At 37.5% G+C, this 25996-nt stretch overlaps 1 protein-coding gene across 1 annotated transcript in view; it reads left to right on the plus strand.

Annotated features, from left to right (window-relative positions):
- parp8 (poly (ADP-ribose) polymerase family, member 8) overlaps positions 1-25996 on the plus strand; it is a 128922-nt gene that overhangs the window by 45040 nt on the left and 57886 nt on the right. Inside the window, exon 6 of the mRNA XM_036979216.2 lies at positions 24388-24456. Within this exon, the coding sequence (XP_036835111.1) occupies positions 24388-24456 (69 nt within the window). The remainder of the gene's footprint in view (positions 1-24387; positions 24457-25996) is intronic.

Consider the following 25996-nt stretch of genomic DNA (forward strand, 5'->3'; position numbering starts at 1 on the left):
ACCTACACCTGTTGTATTCTACAGTAGTAGTTTACTACTACCTACACCTGTTGTATTCTACAGTAGTAGTTTACTACTACCTACACCTGTTGTATTCTACAGTAGTAGTTTACTACTACCTACACCTGTTGTATTCTACAGTAGTAGTTTACTACTACCTACACCTGTTGTATTCTACAGTAGTAGTTTACTACTACCTACACCTGTTGTATTCTACAGTAGTAGTTTACTACTACCTACACCTGTTGTATTCTACAGTAGTAGTTTACTACTACCTACACCTGTTGTATTCTACAGTAGTATAATTTACTACTACCTACACCTGTTGTATTCTACAGTAGTAGTTTACTACTACCTACACCTGTTGTATTCTACAGTAGTATAATTTACTACTACCTACACCTGTTGTATTCTACAGTAGTAGTTTACTACTACCTACACCTGTTGTATTCTACAGTAGTAGTTTACTACTACCTACACCTGTTGTATTCTACAGTAGTAGTTTATTACTACCTACACCTGTTGTATTCTACAGTAGTAGTTTACTACTACCTACACCTGTTGTATTCTACAGTAGTAGTTTACTACTACCTACACCTGTTGTATTCTACAGTAGTAGTTTACTACTACCTACACCTGTTGTATTCTACAGTAGTAGTTTATTACTACCTACACCTGTTGTATTCTACAGTAGTAGTTTACTACTACCTACACCTGTTGTATTCTACAGTAGTAGTTTACTACTACCTACACCTGTTGTATTCTACAGTAGTAGTTTACTACTACCTACACCTGTTGTATTCTACAGTAGTAGTTTACTACTACCTACACCTGTTGTATTCTACAGTAGTAGTTTACTACTACCTACACCTGTTGTATTCTACAGTAGTAGTTTACTACTACCTACACCTGTTGTATTCTACAGTAGTAGTTTACTACTACCTACACCTGTTGTATTCTACAGTAGTAGTTTACTACTACCTACACCTGTTGTATTCTACAGTAGTAGTTTACTACTACCTACACCTGTTGTATTCTACAGTAGTAGTTTACTACTACCTACACCTGTTGTATTCTACAGTAGTAGTTTACTACTACCTACACCTGTTGTATTCTACAGTAGTAGTTTACTACTACCTACACCTGTTGTATTCTACAGTAGTAGTTTACTACTACCTACACCTGTTGTATTCTACAGTAGTAGTTTACTACTACCTACACCTGTTGTATTCTACAGTAGTAGTTTACTACTACCTACACCTGTTGTATTCTACAGTAGTAGTTTACTACTACCTACACCTGTTGTATTCTACAGTAGTAGTTTATTACTACCTACACCTGTTGTATTCTACAGTAGTAGTTTACTACTACCTACACCTGTTGTATTCTACAGTAGTAGTTTACTACTACCTACACCTGTTGTATTCTACAGTAGTAGTTTACTACTACCTACACCTGTTGTATTCTACAGTAGTAGTTTACTACTACCTACACCTGTTGTATTCTACAGTAGTAGTTTACTACTACCTACACCTGTTGTATTCTACAGTAGTAGTTTACTACTACCTACACCTGTTGTATTCTACAGTAGTAGTTTACTACTACCTACACCTGTTGTATTCTACAGTAGTAGTTTACTACTACCTACACCTGTTGTATTCTACAGTAGTAGTTTACTACTACCTACACCTGTTGTATTCTACAGTAGTAGTTTACTACTACCTACACCTGTTGTATTCTACAGTAGTAGTTTACTACTACCTACACCTGTTGTATTCTACAGTAGTAGTTTACTACTACCTCCACCTGTTGTATTCTACAGTAGTAGTTTACTACTACCTCCACCTGTTGTATTCTACAGTAGTAGTTTACTACTACCTACACCTGTTGTATTCTACAGAAGTAGTTTACTACTACCTCCACCTGTTGTATTCTACAGTAGTAGTTTACTACTACCTCCACCTGTTGTATTCTACAGTAGTAGTTTACTACTACCTCCACCTGTTGTATTCTACAGTAGTAGTTTACTACTACCTCCACCTGTTGTATTCTACAGTAGTAGTTTACTACTACCTACACCTGTTGTATTCTACAGTAGTAGTTTACTACTACCTCCACCTGTTGTATTCTACAGTAGTAGTTTACTACTACCTCCACCTGTTGTATTCTACAGTAGTAGTTTACTACTACCTCCACCTGTTGTATTCTACAGTAGTAGTTTACTACTACCTACACCTGTTGTATTCTACAGTAGTAGTTTACTACTACCTACACCTGTTGTATTCTACAGTAGTAGTTTACTACTACCTACACCTGTTGTATTCTACAGTAGTAGTTTACTACTACCTACACCTGTTGTATTCTACAGTAGTAGTTTACTACTACCTACACCTGTTGTATTCTACAGTAGTAGTTTACTACTACCTACACCTGTTGTATTCTACAGTAGTAGTTTACTACTACCTACACCTGTTGTATTCTACAGTAGTAGTTTACTACTACCTACACCTGTTGTATTCTACAGTAGTAGTTTACTACTACCTCCACCTGTTGTATTCTACAGTAGTAGTTTACTACTACCTCCACCTGTTGTATTCTACAGTAGTAGTTTACTACTACCTCCACCTGTTGTATTCTACAGTAGTAGTTTACTACTACCTCCACCTGTTGTATTCTACAGTAGTAGTTTACTACTACCTACACCTGTTGTATTCTACAGTAGTAGTTTACTGCTACCTCCACCTGTTGTATTCTACAGTAGTAGTTTACTACTACCTCCACCTGTTGTATTCTACAGTAGTAGTTTACTGCTACCTCCTCCTGTTGTATTCTACAGTAGTAGTTTACTGCTACCTCCACCTGTTGTATTCTACAGTAGTAGTTTACTGCTACCTCCACCTGTTGTATTCTACAGTAGTAGTTTACTACTACCTACACCTGTTGTATTCTACAGTAGTAGTTTACTACTACCTACACCTGTTGTATTCTACAGTAGTAGTTTACTACTACCTACACCTGTTGTATTCTACAGTAGTAGTTTACTACTACCTACACCTGTTGTATTCTACAGTAGTAGTTTACTACTACCTACACCTGTTGTATTCTACAGTAGTAGTTTACTACTACCTACACCTGTTGTATTCTACAGTAGTAGTTTACTACTACCTACACCTGTTGTATTCTACAGTAGTAGTTTACTACTACCTCCACCTGTTGTATTCTACAGTAGTAGTTTATTACTACCTACACCTGTTGTATTCTACAGTAGTAGTTTACTACTACCTACACCTGTTGTATTCTACAGTAGTAGTTTACTACTACCTACACCTGTTGTATTCTACAGTAGTAGTTTACTACTACCTACACCTGTTGTATTCTACAGTAGTAGTTTACTACTACCTACACCTGTTGTATTCTACAGTAGTATAATTTACTACTACCTACACCTGTTGTATTCTACAGTAGTAGTTTACTACTACCTACACCTGTTGTATTCTACAGTAGTAGTTTACTACTACCTACACCTGTTGTATTCTACAGTAGTATAATTTACTACTACCTACACCTGTTGTATTCTACAGTAGTAGTTTACTACTACCTACACCTGTTGTATTCTACAGTAGTAGTTTACTACTACCTACACCTGTTGTATTCTACAGTAGTAGTTTACTACTACCTACACCTGTTGTATTCTACAGTAGTAGTTTACTACTACCTACACCTGTTGTATTCTACAGTAGTAGTTTACTACTACCTACACCTGTTGTATTCTACAGTAGTAGTTTACTACTACCTACACCTGTTGTATTCTACAGTAGTAGTTTACTACTACCTACACCTGTTGTATTCTACAGTAGTAGTTTACTACTACCTACACCTGTTGTATTCTACAGTAGTAGTTTACTACTACCTACACCTGTTGTATTCTACAGTAGTAGTTTACTACTACCTACACCTGTTGTATTCTACAGTAGTAGTTTACTACTACCTACACCTGTTGTATTCTACAGTAGTATAATTTACTACTACCTACACCTGTTGTATTCTACAGTAGTAGTTTACTACTACCTACACCTGTTGTATTCTACAGTAGTATAATTTACTACTACCTACACCTGTTGTATTCTACAGTAGTAGTTTACTACTACCTACACCTGTTGTATTCTACAGTAGTAGTTTACTACTACCTACACCTGTTGTATTCTACAGTAGTAGTTTATTACTACCTACACCTGTTGTATTCTACAGTAGTAGTTTACTACTACCTACACCTGTTGTATTCTACAGTAGTAGTTTACTACTACCTACACCTGTTGTATTCTACAGTAGTAGTTTACTACTACCTACACCTGTTGTATTCTACAGTAGTAGTTTATTACTACCTACACCTGTTGTATTCTACAGTAGTAGTTTACTACTACCTACACCTGTTGTATTCTACAGTAGTAGTTTACTACTACCTACACCTGTTGTATTCTACAGTAGTAGTTTACTACTACCTACACCTGTTGTATTCTACAGTAGTAGTTTACTACTACCTACACCTGTTGTATTCTACAGTAGTAGTTTACTACTACCTACACCTGTTGTATTCTACAGTAGTAGTTTACTACTACCTACACCTGTTGTATTCTACAGTAGTAGTTTACTACTACCTACACCTGTTGTATTCTACAGTAGTAGTTTACTACTACCTACACCTGTTGTATTCTACAGTAGTAGTTTACTACTACCTACACCTGTTGTATTCTACAGTAGTAGTTTACTACTACCTACACCTGTTGTATTCTACAGTAGTAGTTTACTACTACCTACACCTGTTGTATTCTACAGTAGTAGTTTACTACTACCTACACCTGTTGTATTCTACAGTAGTAGTTTACTACTACCTACACCTGTTGTATTCTACAGTAGTAGTTTACTACTACCTACACCTGTTGTATTCTACAGTAGTAGTTTACTACTACCTACACCTGTTGTATTCTACAGTAGTAGTTTACTACTACCTACACCTGTTGTATTCTACAGTAGTAGTTTATTACTACCTACACCTGTTGTATTCTACAGTAGTAGTTTACTACTACCTACACCTGTTGTATTCTACAGTAGTAGTTTACTACTACCTACACCTGTTGTATTCTACAGTAGTAGTTTACTACTACCTACACCTGTTGTATTCTACAGTAGTAGTTTACTACTACCTACACCTGTTGTATTCTACAGTAGTAGTTTACTACTACCTACACCTGTTGTATTCTACAGTAGTAGTTTACTACTACCTACACCTGTTGTATTCTACAGTAGTAGTTTACTACTACCTACACCTGTTGTATTCTACAGTAGTAGTTTACTACTACCTACACCTGTTGTATTCTACAGTAGTAGTTTACTACTACCTACACCTGTTGTATTCTACAGTAGTAGTTTACTACTACCTACACCTGTTGTATTCTACAGTAGTAGTTTACTACTACCTACACCTGTTGTATTCTACAGTAGTAGTTTACTACTACCTACACCTGTTGTATTCTACAGTAGTAGTTTACTACTACCTCCACCTGTTGTATTCTACAGTAGTAGTTTACTACTACCTCCACCTGTTGTATTCTACAGTAGTAGTTTACTACTACCTACACCTGTTGTATTCTACAGAAGTAGTTTACTACTACCTCCACCTGTTGTATTCTACAGTAGTAGTTTACTACTACCTCCACCTGTTGTATTCTACAGTAGTAGTTTACTACTACCTCCACCTGTTGTATTCTACAGTAGTAGTTTACTACTACCTCCACCTGTTGTATTCTACAGTAGTAGTTTACTACTACCTACACCTGTTGTATTCTACAGTAGTAGTTTACTACTACCTCCACCTGTTGTATTCTACAGTAGTAGTTTACTACTACCTCCACCTGTTGTATTCTACAGTAGTAGTTTACTACTACCTCCACCTGTTGTATTCTACAGTAGTAGTTTACTACTACCTACACCTGTTGTATTCTACAGTAGTAGTTTACTACTACCTACACCTGTTGTATTCTACAGTAGTAGTTTACTACTACCTACACCTGTTGTATTCTACAGTAGTAGTTTACTACTACCTACACCTGTTGTATTCTACAGTAGTAGTTTACTACTACCTACACCTGTTGTATTCTACAGTAGTAGTTTACTACTACCTACACCTGTTGTATTCTACAGTAGTAGTTTACTACTACCTACACCTGTTGTATTCTACAGTAGTAGTTTACTACTACCTACACCTGTTGTATTCTACAGTAGTAGTTTACTACTACCTCCACCTGTTGTATTCTACAGTAGTAGTTTACTACTACCTCCACCTGTTGTATTCTACAGTAGTAGTTTACTACTACCTCCACCTGTTGTATTCTACAGTAGTAGTTTACTGCTACCTCCACCTGTTGTATTCTACAGTAGTAGTTTACTGCTACCTACACCTGTTGTATTCTACAGTAGTAGTTTACTGCTACCTCCACCTGTTGTATTCTACAGTAGTAGTTTACTGCTACCTCCACCTGTTGTATTCTACAGTAGTAGTTTACTGCTACCTCCTCCTGTTGTATTCTACAGTAGTAGTTTACTGCTACCTCCACCTGTTGTATTCTACAGTAGTAGTTTACTGCTACCTCCACCTGTTGTATTCTACAGTAGTAGTTTACTGCTACCTCCACCTGTTGTATTCTACAGTAGTAGTTTACTGCTACCTCCACCTGTTGTATTCTACAGTAGTAGTTTACTGCTACCTCCACCTGTTGTATTCTACAGTAGTAGTTTACTGCTACCTCCACCTGTTGTATTCTACAGTAGTAGTTTACTGCTACCTCCACCTGTTGTATTCTACAGTAGTAGTTTACTGCTACCTCCACCTGTTGTATTCTACAGTAGTAGTTTACTGCTACCTCCACCTGTTGTATTCTACAGTAGTAGTTTACTGCTACCTCCACCTGTTGTATTCTACAGTAGTAGTTTACTGCTACCTACACCTGTTGTATTCTACAGTAGTAGTTTACTGCTACCTACACCTGTTGTATTCTACAGTAGTAGTTTACTGCTACCTACACCTGTTGTATTCTACAGTAGTAGTTTACTGCTACCTACACCTGTTGTATTCTACAGTAGTAGTTTACTGCTACCTACACCTGTTGTATTCTACAGTAGTAGTTTACTGCTACCTACACCTGTTGTATTCTACAGTAGTAGTTTACTGCTACCTACACCTGTTGTATTCTACAGTAGTAGTTTACTGCTACCTACACCTGTTGTATTCTACAGTAGTAGTTTACTGCTACCTACACCTGTTGTATTCTACAGTAGTAGTTTACTGCTACCTACACCTGTTGTATTCTACAGTAGTAGTTTACTGCTACCTACACCTGTTGTATTCTACAGTAGTAGTTTACTGCTACCTACACCTGTTGTATTCTACAGTAGTAGTTTACTGCTACCTCCACCTGTTGTAGTCTACAGTAGTAGTTTACTGCTACCTCCACCTGTTGTATTCTACAGTAGTAGTTTACTGCTACCTCCACCTGTTGTATTCTACAGTAGTAGTTTACTGCTACCTACACCTGTTGTATTCTACAGTAGTAGTTTACTGCTACCTACACCTGTTGTATTCTACAGTAGTAGTTTACTGCTACCTACACCTGTTGTATTCTACAGTAGTAGTTTACTGCTACCTACACCTGTTGTATTCTACAGTAGTAGTTTACTGCTACCTACACCTGTTGTATTCTACAGTAGTAGTTTACTGCTACCTACACCTGTTGTATTCTACAGTAGTAGTTTACTGCTACCTACACCTGTTGTATTCTACAGTAGTAGTTTACTACTACCTACACCTGTTGTATTCTACAGTAGTAGTTTACTACTACCTACACCTGTTGTATTCTACAGTAGTAGTTTACTACTACCTACACCTGTTGTATTCTACAGTAGTAGTTTACTACTACCTACACCTGTTGTATTCTACAGTAGTAGTTTACTACTACCTACACCTGTTGTATTCTACAGTAGTAGTTTACTACTACCTACACCTGTTGTATTCTACAGTAGTAGTTTACTACTACCTACACCTGTTGTATTCTACAGTAGTAGTTTACTACTACCTACACCTGTTGTATTCTACAGTAGTAGTTTACTACTACCTACACCTGTTGTATTCTACAGTAGTAGTTTACTACTACCTACACCTGTTGTATTCTACAGTAGTAGTTTACTACTACCTACACCTGTTGTATTCTACAGTAGTAGTTTACTACTACCTACACCTGTTGTATTCTACAGTAGTAGTTTACTACTACCTACACCTGTTGTATTCTACAGTAGTAGTTTACTACTACCTACACCTGTTGTATTCTACAGTAGTAGTTTACTACTACCTACACCTGTTGTATTCTACAGTAGTAGTTTACTACTACCTACACCTGTTGTATTCTACAGTAGTAGTTTACTACTACCTACACCTGTTGTATTCTACAGTAGTAGTTTACTACTACCTACACCTGTTGTATTCTACAGTAGTAGTTTACTACTACCTCCACCTGTTGTATTCTACAGTAGTAGTTTACTACTACCTCCACCTGTTGTATTCTACAGTAGTAGTTTACTGCTACCTCCACCTGTTGTATTCTACAGTAGTAGTTTACTACTACCTCCACCTGTTGTATTCTACAGTAGTAGTTTACTGCTACCTCCACCTGTTGTATTCTACAGTAGTAGTTTACTGCTACCTCCACCTGTTGTATTCTACAGTAGTAGTTTACTGCTACCTCCACCTGTTGTATTCTACAGTAGTAGTTTACTGCTACCTCCACCTGTTGTATTCTACAGTAGTAGTTTACTGCTACCTCCACCTGTTGTATTCTACAGTAGTAGTTTACTGCTACCTCCACCTGTTGTATTCTACAGTAGTAGTTTACTGCTACCTCCACCTGTTGTATTCTACAGTAGTAGTTTACTGCTACCTCCACCTGTTGTATTCTACAGTAGTAGTTTACTGCTACCTCCACCTGTTGTATTCTACAGTAGTAGTTTACTGCTACCTCCACCTGTTGTATTCTACAGTAGTAGTTTACTGCTACCTCCACCTGTTGTATTCTACAGTAGTAGTTTACTGCTACCTCCACCTGTTGTATTCTACAGTAGTAGTTTACTGCTACCTCCACCTGTTGTATTCTACAGTAGTAGTTTACTGCTACCTCCACCTGTTGTATTCTACAGTAGTAGTTTACTGCTACCTCCACCTGTTGTATTCTACAGTAGTAGTTTACTGCTACCTCCACCTGTTGTATTCTACAGTAGTAGTTTACTGCTACCTACACCTGTTGTATTCTACAGTAGTAGTTTACTGCTACCTACACCTGTTGTATTCTACAGTAGTAGTTTACTGCTACCTACACCTGTTGTATTCTACAGTAGTAGTTTACTGCTACCTACACCTGTTGTATTCTACAGTAGTAGTTTACTGCTACCTACACCTGTTGTATTCTACAGTAGTAGTTTACTGCTACCTACACCTGTTGTATTCTACAGTAGTAGTTTACTGCTACCTACACCTGTTGTATTCTACAGTAGTAGTTTACTGCTACCTCCACCTGTTGTATTCTACAGTAGTAGTTTACTGCTACCTCCACCTGTTGTATTCTACAGTAGTAGTTACTGCTACCTCCACCTGTTGTATTCTACAGTAGTAGTTTACTGCTACCTCCACCTGTTGTATTCTACAGTAGTAGTTTACTGCTACCTCCACCTGTTGTATTCTACAGTAGTAGTTTACTGCTACCTCCACCTGTTGTATTCTACAGTAGTAGTTTACTGCTACCTACACCTGTTGTATTCTACAGTAGTAGTTTTACTGCTACCTACACCTGTTTGTATTCTACAGTAGTAGTTTACTGCTACCTACACCTGTTGTATTCTACAGTAGTAGTTTACTGCTACCTACACCTGTTTGTATTCTACAGTAGTAGTTTACTGCTACCTACACCTGTTGTATTCTACAGTAGTAGTTTACTGCTACCTACACCTGTTGTATTCTACAGTAGTAGTTTACTACTACCTACACCTGTTGTATTCTACAGTAGTAGTTTACTACTACCTACACCTGTTGTATTCTACAGTAGTAGTTTACTACTACCTACACCTGTTGTATTCTACAGTAGTAGTTTACTACTACCTACACCTGTTGTATTCTACAGTAGTAGTTTACTACTACCTACACCTGTTGTATTCTACAGTAGTAGTTTACTACTACCTACACCTGTTGTATTCTACAGTAGTAGTTTACTACTACCTACACCTGTTTGTATTCTACAGTAGTAGTTTACTACTACCTACACCTGTTGTATTCTACAGTAGTAGTTTACTACTACCTACACCTGTTGTATTCTACAGTAGTAGTTTACTACTACCTACACCTGTTGTATTCTACAGTAGTAGTTTACTACTACCTACACCTGTTGTATTCTACAGTAGTAGTTTACTACTACCTACACCTGTTGTATTCTACAGTAGTAGTTTACTACTACCTACACCTGTTGTATTCTACAGTAGTAGTTTACTACTACCTACACCTGTTGTATTCTACAGTAGTAGTTTACTACTACCTACACCTGTTGTATTCTACAGTAGTAGTTTACTACTACCTACACCTGTTGTATTCTACAGTAGTAGTTTACTACTACCTACACCTGTTGTATTCTACAGTAGTAGTTTACTACTACCTACACCTGTTGTATTCTACAGTAGTAGTTTACTACTACCTACACCTGTTTGTATTCTACAGTAGTAGTTTACTACTACCTACACCTGTTGTATTCTACAGTAGTAGTTTACTACTACCTACACCTGTTGTATTCTACAGTAGTAGTTTACTACTACCTACACCTGTTGTATTCTACAGTAGTAGTTTACTACTACCTACACCTGTTGTATTCTACAGTAGTAGTTTACTACTACCTACACCTGTTGTATTCTACAGTAGTAGTTTACTACTACCTACACCTGTTGTATTCTACAGTAGTAGTTTACTACTACCTACACCTGTTGTATTCTACAGTAGTAGTTTACTACTACCTACACCTGTTGTATTCTACAGTAGTAGTTTACTACTACCTACACCTGTTGTATTCTACAGTAGTAGTTTACTACTACCTACACCTGTTGTATTCTACAGTAGTAGTTTACTACTACCTACACCTGTTGTATTCTACAGTAGTAGTTTACTACTACCTACACCTGTTGTATTCTACAGTAGTAGTTTACTACTACCTACACCTGTTGTATTCTACAGTAGTAGTTTACTACTACCTACACCTGTTGTATTCTACAGTAGTAGTTTACTACTACCTACACCTGTTGTATTCTACAGTAGTAGTTTACTACTACCTACACCTGTTGTATTCTACAGTAGTAGTTTACTACTACCTACACCTGTTGTATTCTACAGTAGTAGTTTACTACTACCTCCACCTGTTGTATTCTACAGTAGTAGTTTACTACTACCTCCACCTGTTGTATTCTACAGTAGTAGTTTACTACTACCTCCACCTGTTGTATTCTACAGTAGTAGTTTACTACTACCTCCACCTGTTGTATTCTACAGTAGTAGTTTACTACTACCTCCACCTGTTGTATTCTACAGTAGTAGTTTACTACTACCTCCACCTGTTGTATTCTACAGTAGTAGTTTACTACTACCTCCACCTGTTGTATTCTACAGTAGTAGTTTACTACTACCTCCACCTGTTGTATTCTACAGTAGTAGTTTACTACTACCTCCACCTGTTGTATTCTACAGTAGTAGTTTACTACTACCTACACCTGTTGTATTCTACAGTAGTAGTTTACTACTACCTCCACCTGTTGTATTCTACAGTAGTAGTTTACTACTACCTCCACCTGTTGTATTCTACAGTAGTAGTTTACTACTACCTCCACCTGTTGTATTCTACAGTAGTAGTTTACTACTACCTCCACCTGTTGTATTCTACAGTAGTAGTTTACTACTACCTCCACCTGTTGTATTCTACAGTAGTAGTTTACTACTACCTCCACCTGTTGTATTCTACAGTAGTAGTTTACTACTACCTCCACCTGTTGTATTCTACAGTAGTAGTTTACTACTACCTCCACCTGTTGTATTCTACAGTAGTAGTTTACTACTACCTCCACCTGTTGTATTCTACAGTAGTAGTTTACTACTACCTCCACCTGTTGTATTCTACAGTAGTAGTTTACTGCTACCTACACCTGTTGTATTCTACAGTAGTTTACTACTACCTACACCTGTTGTATTCTACAGTAGTAGTTTACTACTACCTACACCTGTTGTATTCTACAGTAGTAGTTTACTGCTACCTACACCTGTTGTATTCTACAGTAGTAGTTTACTGCTACCTACACCTGTTGTATTCTACAGTAGTAGTTTACTGCTACCTACACCTGTTGTATTCTACAGTAGTAGTTTACTGCTACCTACACCTGTTGTATTCTACAGTAGTAGTTTACTGCTACCTACACCTGTTGTATTCTACAGTAGTAGTTTACTGCTACCTACACCTGTTGTATTCTACAGTAGTAGTTTACTGCTACCTACACCTGTTGTATTCTACAGTAGTAGTTTACTGCTACCTACACCTGTTGTATTCTACAGTAGTAGTTTACTGCTACCTACACCTGTTGTATTCTACAGTAGTAGTTTACTGCTACCTACACCTGTTGTATTCTACAGTAGTAGTTTACTGCTACCTACACCTGTTGTATTCTACAGTAGTAGTTTACTGCTACCTACACCTGTTGTATTCTACAGTAGTAGTTTACTGCTACCTACACCTGTTGTATTCTACAGTAGTAGTTTACTGCTACCTACACCTGTTGTATTCTACAGTAGTAGTTTACTGCTACCTACACCTGTTGTATTCTACAGTAGTAGTTTACTGCTACCTACACCTGTTGTATTCTACAGTAGTAGTTTACTGCTACCTACACCTGTTGTATTCTACAGTAGTAGTTTACTGCTACCTACACCTGTTGTATTCTACAGTAGTAGTTTACTGCTACCTACACCTGTTGTATTCTACAGTAGTAGTTTACTGCTACCTACACCTGTTGTATTCTACAGTAGTAGTTTACTGCTACCTACACCTGTTGTATTCTACAGTAGTAGTTTACTGCTACCTACACCTGTTGTATTCTACAGTAGTAGTTTACTGCTACCTACACCTGTTGTATTCTACAGTAGTAGTTTACTGCTACCTACACCTGTTGTATTCTACAGTAGTAGTTTACTGCTACCTACACCTGTTGTATTCTACAGTAGTAGTTTACTGCTACCTACACCTGTTGTATTCTACAGTAGTAGTTTACTGCTACCTACACCTGTTGTATTCTACAGTAGTAGTTTACTGCTACCTACACCTGTTGTATTCTACAGTAGTAGTTTACTGCTACCTACACCTGTTGTATTCTACAGTAGTAGTTTACTGCTACCTACACCTGTTGTATTCTACAGTAGTAGTTTACTACTACCTACACCTGTTGTATTCTACAGTAGTAGTTTACTACTACCTACACCTGTTGTATTCTACAGTAGTAGTTTACTACTACCTACACCTGTTGTATTCTACAGTAGTAGTTTACTACTACCTACACCTGTTGTATTCTACAGTAGTAGTTTACTACTACCTACACCTGTTGTATTCTACAGTAGTAGTTTACTACTACCTCCACCTGTTGTATTCTACAGTAGTAGTTTACTACTACCTCCACCTGTTGTATTCTACAGTAGTAGTTTACTACTACCTCCACCTGTTGTATTCTACAGTAGTAGTTTACTACTACCTCCACCTGTTGTATTCTACAGTAGTAGTTTACTACTACCTCCACCTGTTGTATTCTACAGTAGTAGTTTACTACTACCTCCACCTGTTGTATTCTACAGTAGTAGTTTACTACTACCTCCACCTGTTGTATTCTACAGTAGTAGTTTACTACTACCTCCACCTGTTGTATTCTACAGTAGTAGTTTACTACTACCTCCACCTGTTGTATTCTACAGTAGTAGTTTACTACTACCTCCACCTGTTGTATTCTACAGTAGTAGTTTACTACTACCTCCACCTGTTGTATTCTACAGTAGTAGTTTACTACTACCTCCACCTGTTGTATTCTACAGTAGTAGTTTACTACTACCTCCACCTGTTGTATTCTACAGTAGTAGTTTACTACTACCTCCACCTGTTGTATTCTACAGTAGTAGTTTACTACTACCTCCACCTGTTGTATTCTACAGTAGTAGTTTACTACTACCTACACCTGTTGTATTCTACAGTAGTAGTTTACTACTACCTACACCTGTTGTATTCTACAGTAGTAGTTTACTACTACCTACACCTGTTGTATTCTACAGTAGTAGTTTACTACTACCTACACCTGTTGTATTCTACAGTAGTAGTTTACTGCTACCTACACCTGTTGTATTCTACAGTAGTAGTTTACTGCTACCTACACCTGTTGTATTCTACAGTAGTAGTTTACTGCTACCTACACCTGTTGTATTCTACAGTAGTAGTTTACTGCTACCTACACCTGTTGTATTCTACAGTAGTAGTTTACTGCTACCTACACCTGTTGTATTCTACAGTAGTAGTTTACTGCTACCTACACCTGTTGTATTCTACAGTAGTAGTTTACTGCTACCTACACCTGTTGTATTCTACAGTAGTAGTTTACTGCTACCTACACCTGTTGTATTCTACAGTAGTAGTTTACTGCTACCTACACCTGTTGTATTCTACAGTAGTAGTTTACTGCTACCTACACCTGTTGTATTCTACAGTAGTAGTTTACTGCTACCTACACCTGTTGTATTCTACAGTAGTAGTTTACTGCTACCTACACCTGTTGTATTCTACAGTAGTAGTTTACTGCTACCTACACCTGTTGTATTCTACAGTAGTAGTTTACTGCTACCTCCACCTGTTGTATTCTACAGTAGTAGTTTACTGCTACCTCCACCTGTTGTATTCTACAGTAGTAGTTTACTGCTACCTCCACCTGTTGTATTCTACAGTAGTAGTTTACTACTACCTCCACCTGTTGTATTCTACAGTAGTAGTTTACTACTACCTCCACCTGTTGTATTCTACAGTAGTAGTTTACTACTACCTCCACCTGTTGTATTCTACAGTAGTAGTTTACTACTACCTCCACCTGTTGTATTCTACAGTAGTAGTTTACTACTACCTCCACCTGTTGTATTCTACAGTAGTAGTTTACTACTACCTCCACCTGTTGTATTCTACAGTAGTAGTTTACTACTACCTCCACCTGTTGTATTCTACAGTAGTAGTTTACTACTACCTCCACCTGTTGTATTCTACAGTAGTAGTTTACTACTACCTCCACCTGTTGTATTCTACAGTAGTAGTTTACTACTACCTCCACCTGTTGTATTCTACAGTAGTAGTTTACTACTACCTCCACCTGTTGTATTCTACAGTAGTAGTTTACTACTACCTCCACCTGTTGTATTCTACAGTAGTAGTTTACTACTACCTCCACCTGTTGTATTCTACAGTAGTAGTTTACTACTACCTCCACCTGTTGTATTCTACAGTAGTAGTTTACTACTACCTCCACCTGTTGTATTCTACAGTAGTAGTTTACTACTACCTCCACCTGTTGTATTCTACAGTAGTAGTTTACTACTACCTCCACCTGTTGTATTCTACAGTAGTAGTTTACTACTACCTCCACCTGTTGTATTCTACAGTAGTAGTTTACTACTACCTCCACCTGTTGTATTCTACAGTAGTAGTTTACTGCTACCTACACCTGTTGTATTCTACAGTAGTAGTTTACTGCTACCTACACCTGTTGTATTCTACAGTAGTAGTTTACTGCTACCTACACCTGTTGTATTCTACAGTAGTAGTTTACTGCTACCTCCACCTGTTGTATTCTACAGTAGTAGTTTACTGCTACCTACACCTGTTGTATTCTACAGTAGTAGTTTACTGCTACCTCCACCTGTTGTATTCTACAGTAGTAGTTTACTGCTACCTACACCTGTTGTATTCTACAGTAGTAGTTTACTGCTACCTACACCTGTTGTATTCTACAGTAGTAGTTTACTGCTACCTACACCTGTTGTATTCTACAGTAGTAGTTTACTGCTACCTACACCTGTTGTATTCTACAGTAGTAGTTTACTGCTACCTACACCTGTTGTATTCTACAGTAGTAGTTTACTGCTACCTACACCTGTTGTATTCTACAGTAGTAGTTTACTGCTACCTACACCTGTTGTATTCTACAGTAGTAGTTTACTGCTACCTACACCTGTTGTATTCTACAGTAGTAGTTTACTGCTACCTACACCTGTTGTATTCTACAGTAGTAGTTTACTGCTACCTACACCTGTTGTATTCTACAGTAGTAGTTTACTGCTACCTACACCTGTTGTATTCTACAGTAGTAGTTTACTGCTACCTACACCTGTTGTATTCTACAGTAGTAGTTTACTGCTACCTACACCTGTTGTATTCTACAGTAGTAGTTTACTGCTACCTACACCTGTTGTATTCTACAGTAGTAGTTTACTGCTACCTACACCTGTTGTATTCTACAGTAGTAGTTTACTGCTACCTACACCTGTTGTATTCTACAGTAGTAGTTTACTGCTACCTACACCTGTTGTATTCTACAGTAGTAGTTTACTGCTACCTACACCTGTTGTATTCTACAGTAGTAGTTTACTGCTACCTACACCTGTTGTATTCTACAGTAGTAGTTTACTGCTACCTACACCTGTTGTATTCTACAGTAGTAGTTTACTGCTACCTACACCTGTTGTATTCTACAGTAGTAGTTTACTGCTACCTACACCTGTTGTATTCTACAGTAGTAGTTTACTGCTACCTACACCTGTTGTATTCTACAGTAGTAGTTTACTGCTACCTACACCTGTTGTATTCTACAGTAGTAGTTTACTGCTACCTACACCTGTTGTATTCTACAGTAGTAGTTTACTGCTACCTACACCTGTTGTATTCTACAGTAGTAGTTTACTGCTACCTACACCTGTTGTATTCTACAGTAGTAGTTTACTGCTACCTACACCTGTTGTATTCTACAGTAGTAGTTTACTGCTACCTACACCTGTTGTATTCTACAGTAGTAGTTTACTGCTACCTACACCTGTTGTATTCTACAGTAGTAGTTTACTGCTACCTACACCTGTTGTATTCTACAGTAGTAGTTTACTGCTACCTACACCTGTTGTATTCTACAGTAGTAGTTTACTGCTACCTACACCTGTTGTATTCTACAGTAGTAGTTTACTGCTACCTACACCTGTTGTATTCTACAGTAGTAGTTTACTGCTACCTACACCTGTTGTATTCTACAGTAGTAGTTTACTGCTACCTACACCTGTTGTATTCTACAGTAGTAGTTTACTGCTACCTACACCTGTTGTATTCTACAGTAGTAGTTTACTGCTACCTACACCTGTTGTATTCTACAGTAGTAGTTTACTGCTACCTACACCTGTTGTATTCTACAGTAGTAGTTTACTGCTACCTACACCTGTTGTATTCTACAGTAGTAGTTTACTGCTACCTACACCTGTTGTATTCTACAGTAGTAGTTTACTGCTACCTACACCTGTTGTATTCTACAGTAGTAGTTTACTGCTACCTACACCTGTTGTATTCTACAGTAGTAGTTTACTGCTACCTACACCTGTTGTATTCTACAGTAGTAGTTTACTGCTACCTACACCTGTTGTATTCTACAGTAGTAGTTTACTGCTACCTACACCTGTTGTATTCTACAGTAGTAGTTTACTGCTACCTACACCTGTTGTATTCTACAGTAGTAGTTTACTGCTACCTACACCTGTTGTATTCTACAGTAGTAGTTTACTGCTACCTACACCTGTTGTATTCTACAGTAGTAGTTTACTGCTACCTACACCTGTTGTATTCTACAGTAGTAGTTTACTGCTACCTACACCTGTTGTATTCTACAGTAGTAGTTTACTGCTACCTACACCTGTTGTATTCTACAGTAGTAGTTTACTGCTACCTACACCTGTTGTATTCTACAGTAGTAGTTTACTGCTACCTACACCTGTTGTATTCTACAGTAGTAGTTTACTGCTACCTACACCTGTTGTATTCTACAGTAGTAGTTTACTGCTACCTACACCTGTTGTATTCTACAGTAGTAGTTTACTGCTACCTACACCTGTTGTATTCTACAGTAGTAGTTTACTGCTACCTACACCTGTTGTATTCTACAGTAGTAGTTTACTGCTACCTACACCTGTTGTATTCTACAGTAGTAGTTTACTGCTACCTACACCTGTTGTATTCTACAGTAGTAGTTTACTGCTACCTACACCTGTTGTATTCTACAGTAGTAGTTTACTGCTACCTACACCTGTTGTATTCTACAGTAGTAGTTTACTGCTACCTACACCTGTTGTATTCTACAGTAGTAGTTTACTGCTACCTACACCTGTTGTATTCTACAGTAGTAGTTTACTGCTACCTACACCTGTTGTATTCTACAGTAGTAGTTTACTGCTACCTACACCTGTTGTATTCTACAGTAGTAGTTTACTGCTACCTACACCTGTTGTATTCTACCGTAGTAGTTTACTGCTACCTACACCTGTTGTATTCTACAGTAGTAGTTTACTGCTACCTACACCTGTTGTATTCTACCGTAGTAGTTTACTGCTACCTACACCTGTTGTATTCTACAGTAGTAGTTTACTGCTACCTACACCTGTTGTATTCTACAGTAGTAGTTTACTGCTACCTACACCTGTTGTATTCTACCGTAGTAGTTTACTGCTACCTACACCTGTTGTATTCTACAGTAGTAGTTTACTGCTACCTACACCTGTTGTATTCTACAGTAGTAGTTTACTGCTACCTACACCTGTTGTATTCTACAGTAGTAGTTTACTGCTACCTACACCTGTTGTATTCTACAGTAGTAGTTTACTGCTACCTACACCTGTTGTATTCTACAGTAGTAGTTTACTGCTACCTACACCTGTTGTATTCTACAGTAGTAGTTTACTGCTACCTACACCTGTTGTATTCTACAGTAGTAGTTTACTGCTACCTACACCTGTTGTATTCTACAGTAGTAGTTTACTGCTACCTACACCTGTTGTATTCTACAGTAGTAGTTTACTGCTACCTACACCTGTTGTATTCTACAGTAGTAGTTTACTGCTACCTACACCTGTTGTATTCTACAGTAGTAGTTTACTGCTACCTACACCTGTTGTATTCTACCGTAGTAGTTTACTGCTACCTACACCTGTTGTATTCTACAGTAGTAGTTTACTGCTACCTACACCTGTTGTATTCTACCGTAGTAGTTTACTGCTACCTACACCTGTTGTATTCTACAGTAGTAGTTTACTGCTACCTACACCTGTTGTATTCTACAGTAGTAGTTTACTGCTACCTACACCTGTTGTATTCTACAGTAGTAGTTTACTGCTACCTACACCTGTTGTATTCTACAGTAGTAGTTTACTGCTACCTACACCTGTTCTATTCTACAGTAGTAGTTTACTGCTACCTACACCTGTTGTATTCTACAGTAGTAGTTTACTGCTACCTACACCTGTTGTATTCTACAGTAGTAGTTTACTGCTACCTACACCTGTTGTATTCTCCAGTAGTAGTTTACTGCTACCTACACCTGTTGTATTCTACAGTAGTAGTTTACTGCTACCTACACCTGTTGTATTCTACAGTAGTAGTTTACTGCTACCTACACCTGTTGTATTCTACAGTAGTAGTTTACTGCTACCTACACCTGTTGTATTCTACAGTAGTAGTTTACTGCTACCTACACCTGTTGTATTCTACAGTAGTAGTTTACTGCTACCTACACCTGTTGTATTCTACAGTAGTAGTTTACTGCTACCTACACCTGTTGTATTCTACAGTAGTAGTTTACTGCTACCTACACCTGTTGTATTCTACAGTAGTAGTTTACTGCTACCTACACCTGTTGTATTCTACAGTAGTAGTTTACTGCTACCTACACCTGTTGTATTCTACAGTAGTAGTTTACTGCTACCTACACCTGTTGTATTCTACAGTAGTAGTTTACTGCTACCTACACCTGTTGTATTCTACAGTAGTAGTTTACTGCTACCTACACCTGTTGTATTCTACAGTAGTAGTTTACTGCTACCTACACCTGTTGTATTCTACAGTAGTAGTTTACTGCTACCTACACCTGTTGTATTCTACAGTAGTAGTATACTGCTACCTACACCTGTTGTATTCTACAGTAGTAGTTTACTGCTACCTACACCTGTTGTATTCCACAGTAGTAGTTTACTGCTACCTACACCTGTTGTATTCTACAGTAGTAGTTTACTGCTACCTACACCTGTTGTATTCCACAGTAGTAGTTTACTGCTACCTACACCTGTTGTATTCTACAGTAGTAGTTTACTGCTACCTACACCTGTTGTATTCCACAGTAGTAGTTTACTGCTACCTACACCTGTTGTATTCTACAGTAGTAGTTTACTGCTACCTACACCTGTTGTATTCTACAGTAGTAGTTTACTGCTACCTACACCTGTTGTATTCTACAGTAGTAGTTTACTGCTACCTACACCTGTTGTATTCTACAGTAGTAGTTTACTGCTACCTACACCTGTTGTATTCTACAGTAGTAGTTTACTGCTACCTACACCTGTTGTATTCTACAGTAGTAGTTTACTGCTACCTACACCTGTTGTATTCTACAGTAGTAGTTTACTGCTACCTACACCTGTTGTATTCTACAGTAGTAGTTTACTGCTACCTACACCTGTTGTATTCTACAGTAGTAGTTTACTACTACCTACACCTGTTGTATTCTACAGTAGTAGTTTACTACTACCTACACCTGTTGTATTCTACAGTAGTAGTTTACTACTACCTACACCTGTTGTATTCTACAGTAGTAGTTTACTACTACCTACACCTGTTGTATTCTACAGTAGTAGTTTACTACTACCTACACCTGTTGTATTCTACAGTAGTAGTTTACTACTACCTACACCTGTTGTATTCTACAGTAGTAGTTTACTACTACCTACACCTGTTGTATTCTACAGTAGTAGTTTACTACTACCTACACCTGTTGTATTCTACAGTAGTAGTTTACTACTACCTCCACCTGTTGTATTCTACAGTAGTAGTTTACTACTACCTCCACCTGTTGTATTCTACAGTAGTAGTTTACTACTACCTCCACCTGTTGTATTCTACAGTAGTAGTTTACTACTACCTCCACCTGTTGTATTCTACAGTAGTAGTTTACTACTACCTCCACCTGTTGTATTCTACAGTAGTAGTTTACTACTACCTACACCTGTTGTATTCTACAGTAGTAGTTTACTACTACCTACACCTGTTGTATTCTACAGTAGTAGTTTACTACTACCTACACCTGTTGTATTCTACAGTAGTAGTTTACTACTACCTACACCTGTTGTATTCTACAGTAGTAGTTTACTACTACCTACACCTGTTGTATTCTACAGTAGTAGTTTACTACTACCTACACCTGTTGTATTCTACAGTAGTAGTTTACTACTACCTACACCTGTTGTATTCTACAGTAGTAGTTTACTACTACCTACACCTGTTGTATTCTACAGTAGTAGTTTACTACTACCTACACCTGTTGTATTCTACAGTAGTAGTTTACTACTACCTACACCTGTTGTATTCTACAGTAGTAGTTTACTACTACCTACACCTGTTGTATTCTACAGTAGTAGTTTACTGCTACCTACACCTGTTGTATTCTACAGTAGTAGTTTACTACTACCTACACCTGTTGTATTCTACAGTAGTAGTTTACTACTACCTACACCTGTTGTATTCTACAGTAGTAGTTTACTACTACCTACACCTGTTGTATTCTACAGTAGTAGTTTACTGCTACCTACACCTGTTGTATTCTACAGTAGTAGTTTACTGCTACCTACACCTGTTGTATTCTACAGTAGTAGTTTACTACTACCTACACCTGTTGTATTCTACAGTAGTAGTTTACTGCTACCTCCACCTGTTGTATTCTACAGTAGTAGTTTACTACTACCTACACCTGTTGTATTCTACAGTAGTAGTTTACTACTACCTACACCTGTTGTATTCTACAGTAGTAGTTTACTACTACCTACACCTGTTGTATTCTACAGTAGTAGTTTACTACTACCTACACCTGTTGTATTCTACAGTAGTAGTTTACTACTACCTCCACCTGTTGTATTCTACAGTAGTAGTTTACTGCTACCTCCACCTGTTGTATTCTACAGTAGTAGTTTACTACTACCTACACCTGTTGTATTCTACAGTAGTAGTTTACTACTACCTCCACCTGTTGTATTCTACAGTAGTAGTTTACTGCTACCTCCACCTGTTGTATTCTACAGTAGTAGTTTACTACTACCTACACCTGTTGTATTCTACAGTAGTAGTTTACTGCTACCTCCACCTGTTGTATTCTACAGTAGTAGTTTACTACTACCTACACCTGTTGTATTCTACAGTAGTAGTTTACTGCTACCTACACCTGTTGTATTCTACAGTAGTAGTTTACTACTACCTACACCTGTTGTATTCTACAGTAGTAGTTTACTGCTACCTACACCTGTTGTATTCTACAGTAGTAGTTTACTACTACCTACACCTGTTGTATTCTACAGTAGTAGTTTACTGCTACCTACACCTGTTGTATTCTACAGTAGTAGTTTACTACTACCTACACCTGTTGTATTCTACAGTAGTAGTTTACTACTACCTACACCTGTTGTATTCTACAGTAGTAGTTTACTACTACCTACACCTGTTGTATTCTACAGTAGTAGTTTACTGCTACCTCCACCTGTTGTATTCTACAGTAGTAGTTTACTACTACCTACACCTGTTGTATTCTACAGTAGTAGTTTACTGCTACCTACACCTGTTGTATTCTACAGTAGTAGTTTACTACTACCTCCACCTGTTGTATTCTACAGTAGTAGTTTACTACTACCTACACCTGTTGTATTCTACAGTAGTAGTTTACTGCTACCTACACCTGTTGTATTCTACAGTAGTAGTTTACTACTACCTCCACCTGTTGTATTCTACAGTAGTAGTTTACTACTACCTCCACCTGTTGTATTCTACAGTAGTAGTTTACTACTACCTACACCTGTTGTATTCTACAGTAGTAGTTTACTGCTACCTACACCTGTTGTATTCTACAGTAGTAGTTTACTACTACCTACACCTGTTGTATTCTACAGTAGTAGTTTACTGCTACCTACACCTGTTGTATTCTACAGTAGTAGTTTACTACTACCTCCACCTGTTGTATTCTACAGTAGTAGTTTACTACTACCTCCACCTGTTGTATTCTACAGTAGTAGTTTACTACTACCTACACCTGTTGTATTCTACAGTAGTAGTTTACTACTACCTCCACCTGTTGTATTCTACAGTAGTAGTTTACTACTACCTCCACCTGTTGTATTCTACGCATATGATGATTTGATGACTTTAATAACTGTGTTATAAACTGTAATAACGTGTAATAACTGTGTTTTAAATTATAATAACGTGTAATAACTGTGTTATAAACTATAATAACGTGTAATAACTGTTTTAAATTGTAATAACATGTAATAACTGTGTTATAAACTGTAATAACGTGTAATAACTGTTATAAACTGTAATAACGTGTAATAACTGTTTTAAACTGCCATAACATGTAATAACTGTGTTATAAACTACAATAACGTGTAATAACTGTTATAAACTGCAATAACATGTAATAACTGTTATAAACTGTTATAACGTGTAATAACTTATAAACTGTAATAAATGTGTTATAACCTGTAATAACCAGTTATAATAACTGCGTTATAACGTTTGAATTAATAACTGTTTTAAACTGTAATAACATGTAATAATGGTTATAAACTGTTACAATGTGTAATAACTGTTATAATCTGTAATAACTGGTTATAAAAACTGTAATAAAGTGTAACTGTTAAACTGCAATAACTGTTCTAAACTGTAAGAACTGTGTTATAAACTTTAACTGTTATAAACTGTAATAACTGTTATAAACTCTAATATATATTTATTTTAACTAGGCAAGTCAGTTAAGAACAAATTCTTATTTACAATAACGGCCTAGGAACAGTGGGGTTAACTGCCTGTTCAGGGGCAGAACGACAGATTTGATAACTGTTATAACATGTAATAACTGTGTTCTAAACTGTAATACCTGTGTTATAAACAGTAATAATGTGTTATAACTCCCCCCCAGTGCCACTATGCCATAGAGGAGGACTCTGAGGGGGATGCTGACTCTGAGGAGTTTTACTATGGAGGTCAGGTAAGCATCAAGACACACACACACACACACACACACACACACATGTTTTACTATCCTTGTGGGGACCACAAACAATTGATTCCCATTCAAAATCATATTTTCCCTAACCCTTAACCTAACCTTAACCCTAACCCGAAACCCCTAACCTTAAACCTTAAACCTAACCCTAAAACCTTACCCTTAGCCCTAATTCTAACCCTACACTGTAAACACCAAGGCATTTTATTTCTTCTCAAATACTTCAAGTAAGTCTATATACAGTAGAGAGGTTATATACAGTAGAGAGGTTATATACAGTAGAGAGGCTATATACAGTAGAGGCTATATACAGTAGAGATACTATATACAGTAGAGAGGTTATATACAGTAGAGGCTATATACAGTAGAGGCTATATATATATATATATATATATATATATATATATATATATATATAAATAACATTTATCTAAACTAATCCAATAGTTTAGTTAAATTGATTGCACCCATTACTGAAATGGTTGTTCCAGTTGAAATAGTTTAGGTAGTCTCCTCACACGGTTCCTAACTCTGTCTGAAATGGTTGTTCCAGTTTAACTGGTTTAGGTAGTCTCCTCACATGGTTCCTAACTGTGGCTGAAATGGTTGTTCCAGTTGAAATGGTTTAGGTCGTCTCCTCACACGGTTCCTAACTCTGGCTGAAATGGTTGTTCCAGTTGAAATGGTTTAGGTCGTCTCCTCACACGGTTCCTAACTCTGGCTGAAATGGTTGTTCCAGTTGAAATGGTTTAGGTAGTCTCCTCACACGGTTCAACACTCTGTCTGAAATGGTTGTTCCAGTTGAAATGGTTTAGGTCGTCTCCTCACACGGTTCCTAACTCTGGCTGAAATGGTTGTTCCAGTTGAAATGGTTTAGGTAGTCTCCTCACACGGTTCAACACTCTGTCTGAAATGGTTGTTCCAGTTTAACTGGTTTAGGTAGTCTCCTCACACGGTTCCTAACTCTGGCTGAAATGGTTGTTCCAGTTTAACTGGTTTAGGTAGTCTCCTCACACGGTTCCTAACTCTGGCTGAAATGGTTGTTCCAGTTTAACTGGTTTAGGTAGTCTCCTCACACGGTTCCTAACTCTGGCTGAAATGGTTGTTCCAGTTTAACTGGTTTAGGTAGTCTCCTCACACGGTTCCTAACTCTGTCTGAAATGGTTGTTCCAGTTGAAATGGTTTAGGTAGTCTCCTCACACGGTTCCTAACTCTGTCTGAAATGGTTGTTCCAGTTGAAATGGTTTAGGTAGTCTCCTCACACGGTTCCTAACTCTGTCTGAAATGGTTGTTCCAGTTTCAATGGTTTAGGTAGTCTCCTCACACGGTTCCTAACTCTGGCTGAAATGGTTGTTCCAGTTTCAATGGTTTAGGTAGTCTCCTCACACGGTTCCTAACTCTGGCTGAAATGGTTGTTCCAGTTTAACTGGTTTAGGTAGTCTCCTCACACGGTTCCTAACTCTGGCTGAAATGGTTGTTCCAGTTTCAATGGTTTAGGTAGTCTCCTCACACGGTTCCTAAC

The sequence above is a fragment of the Oncorhynchus mykiss genome, chromosome 6 (genome assembly GCF_057628025.1).
Source record: "Oncorhynchus mykiss isolate SJ-2025 chromosome 6, ASM5762802v1, whole genome shotgun sequence".
Taxonomy (NCBI): domain Eukaryota; kingdom Metazoa; phylum Chordata; class Actinopteri; order Salmoniformes; family Salmonidae; genus Oncorhynchus; species Oncorhynchus mykiss.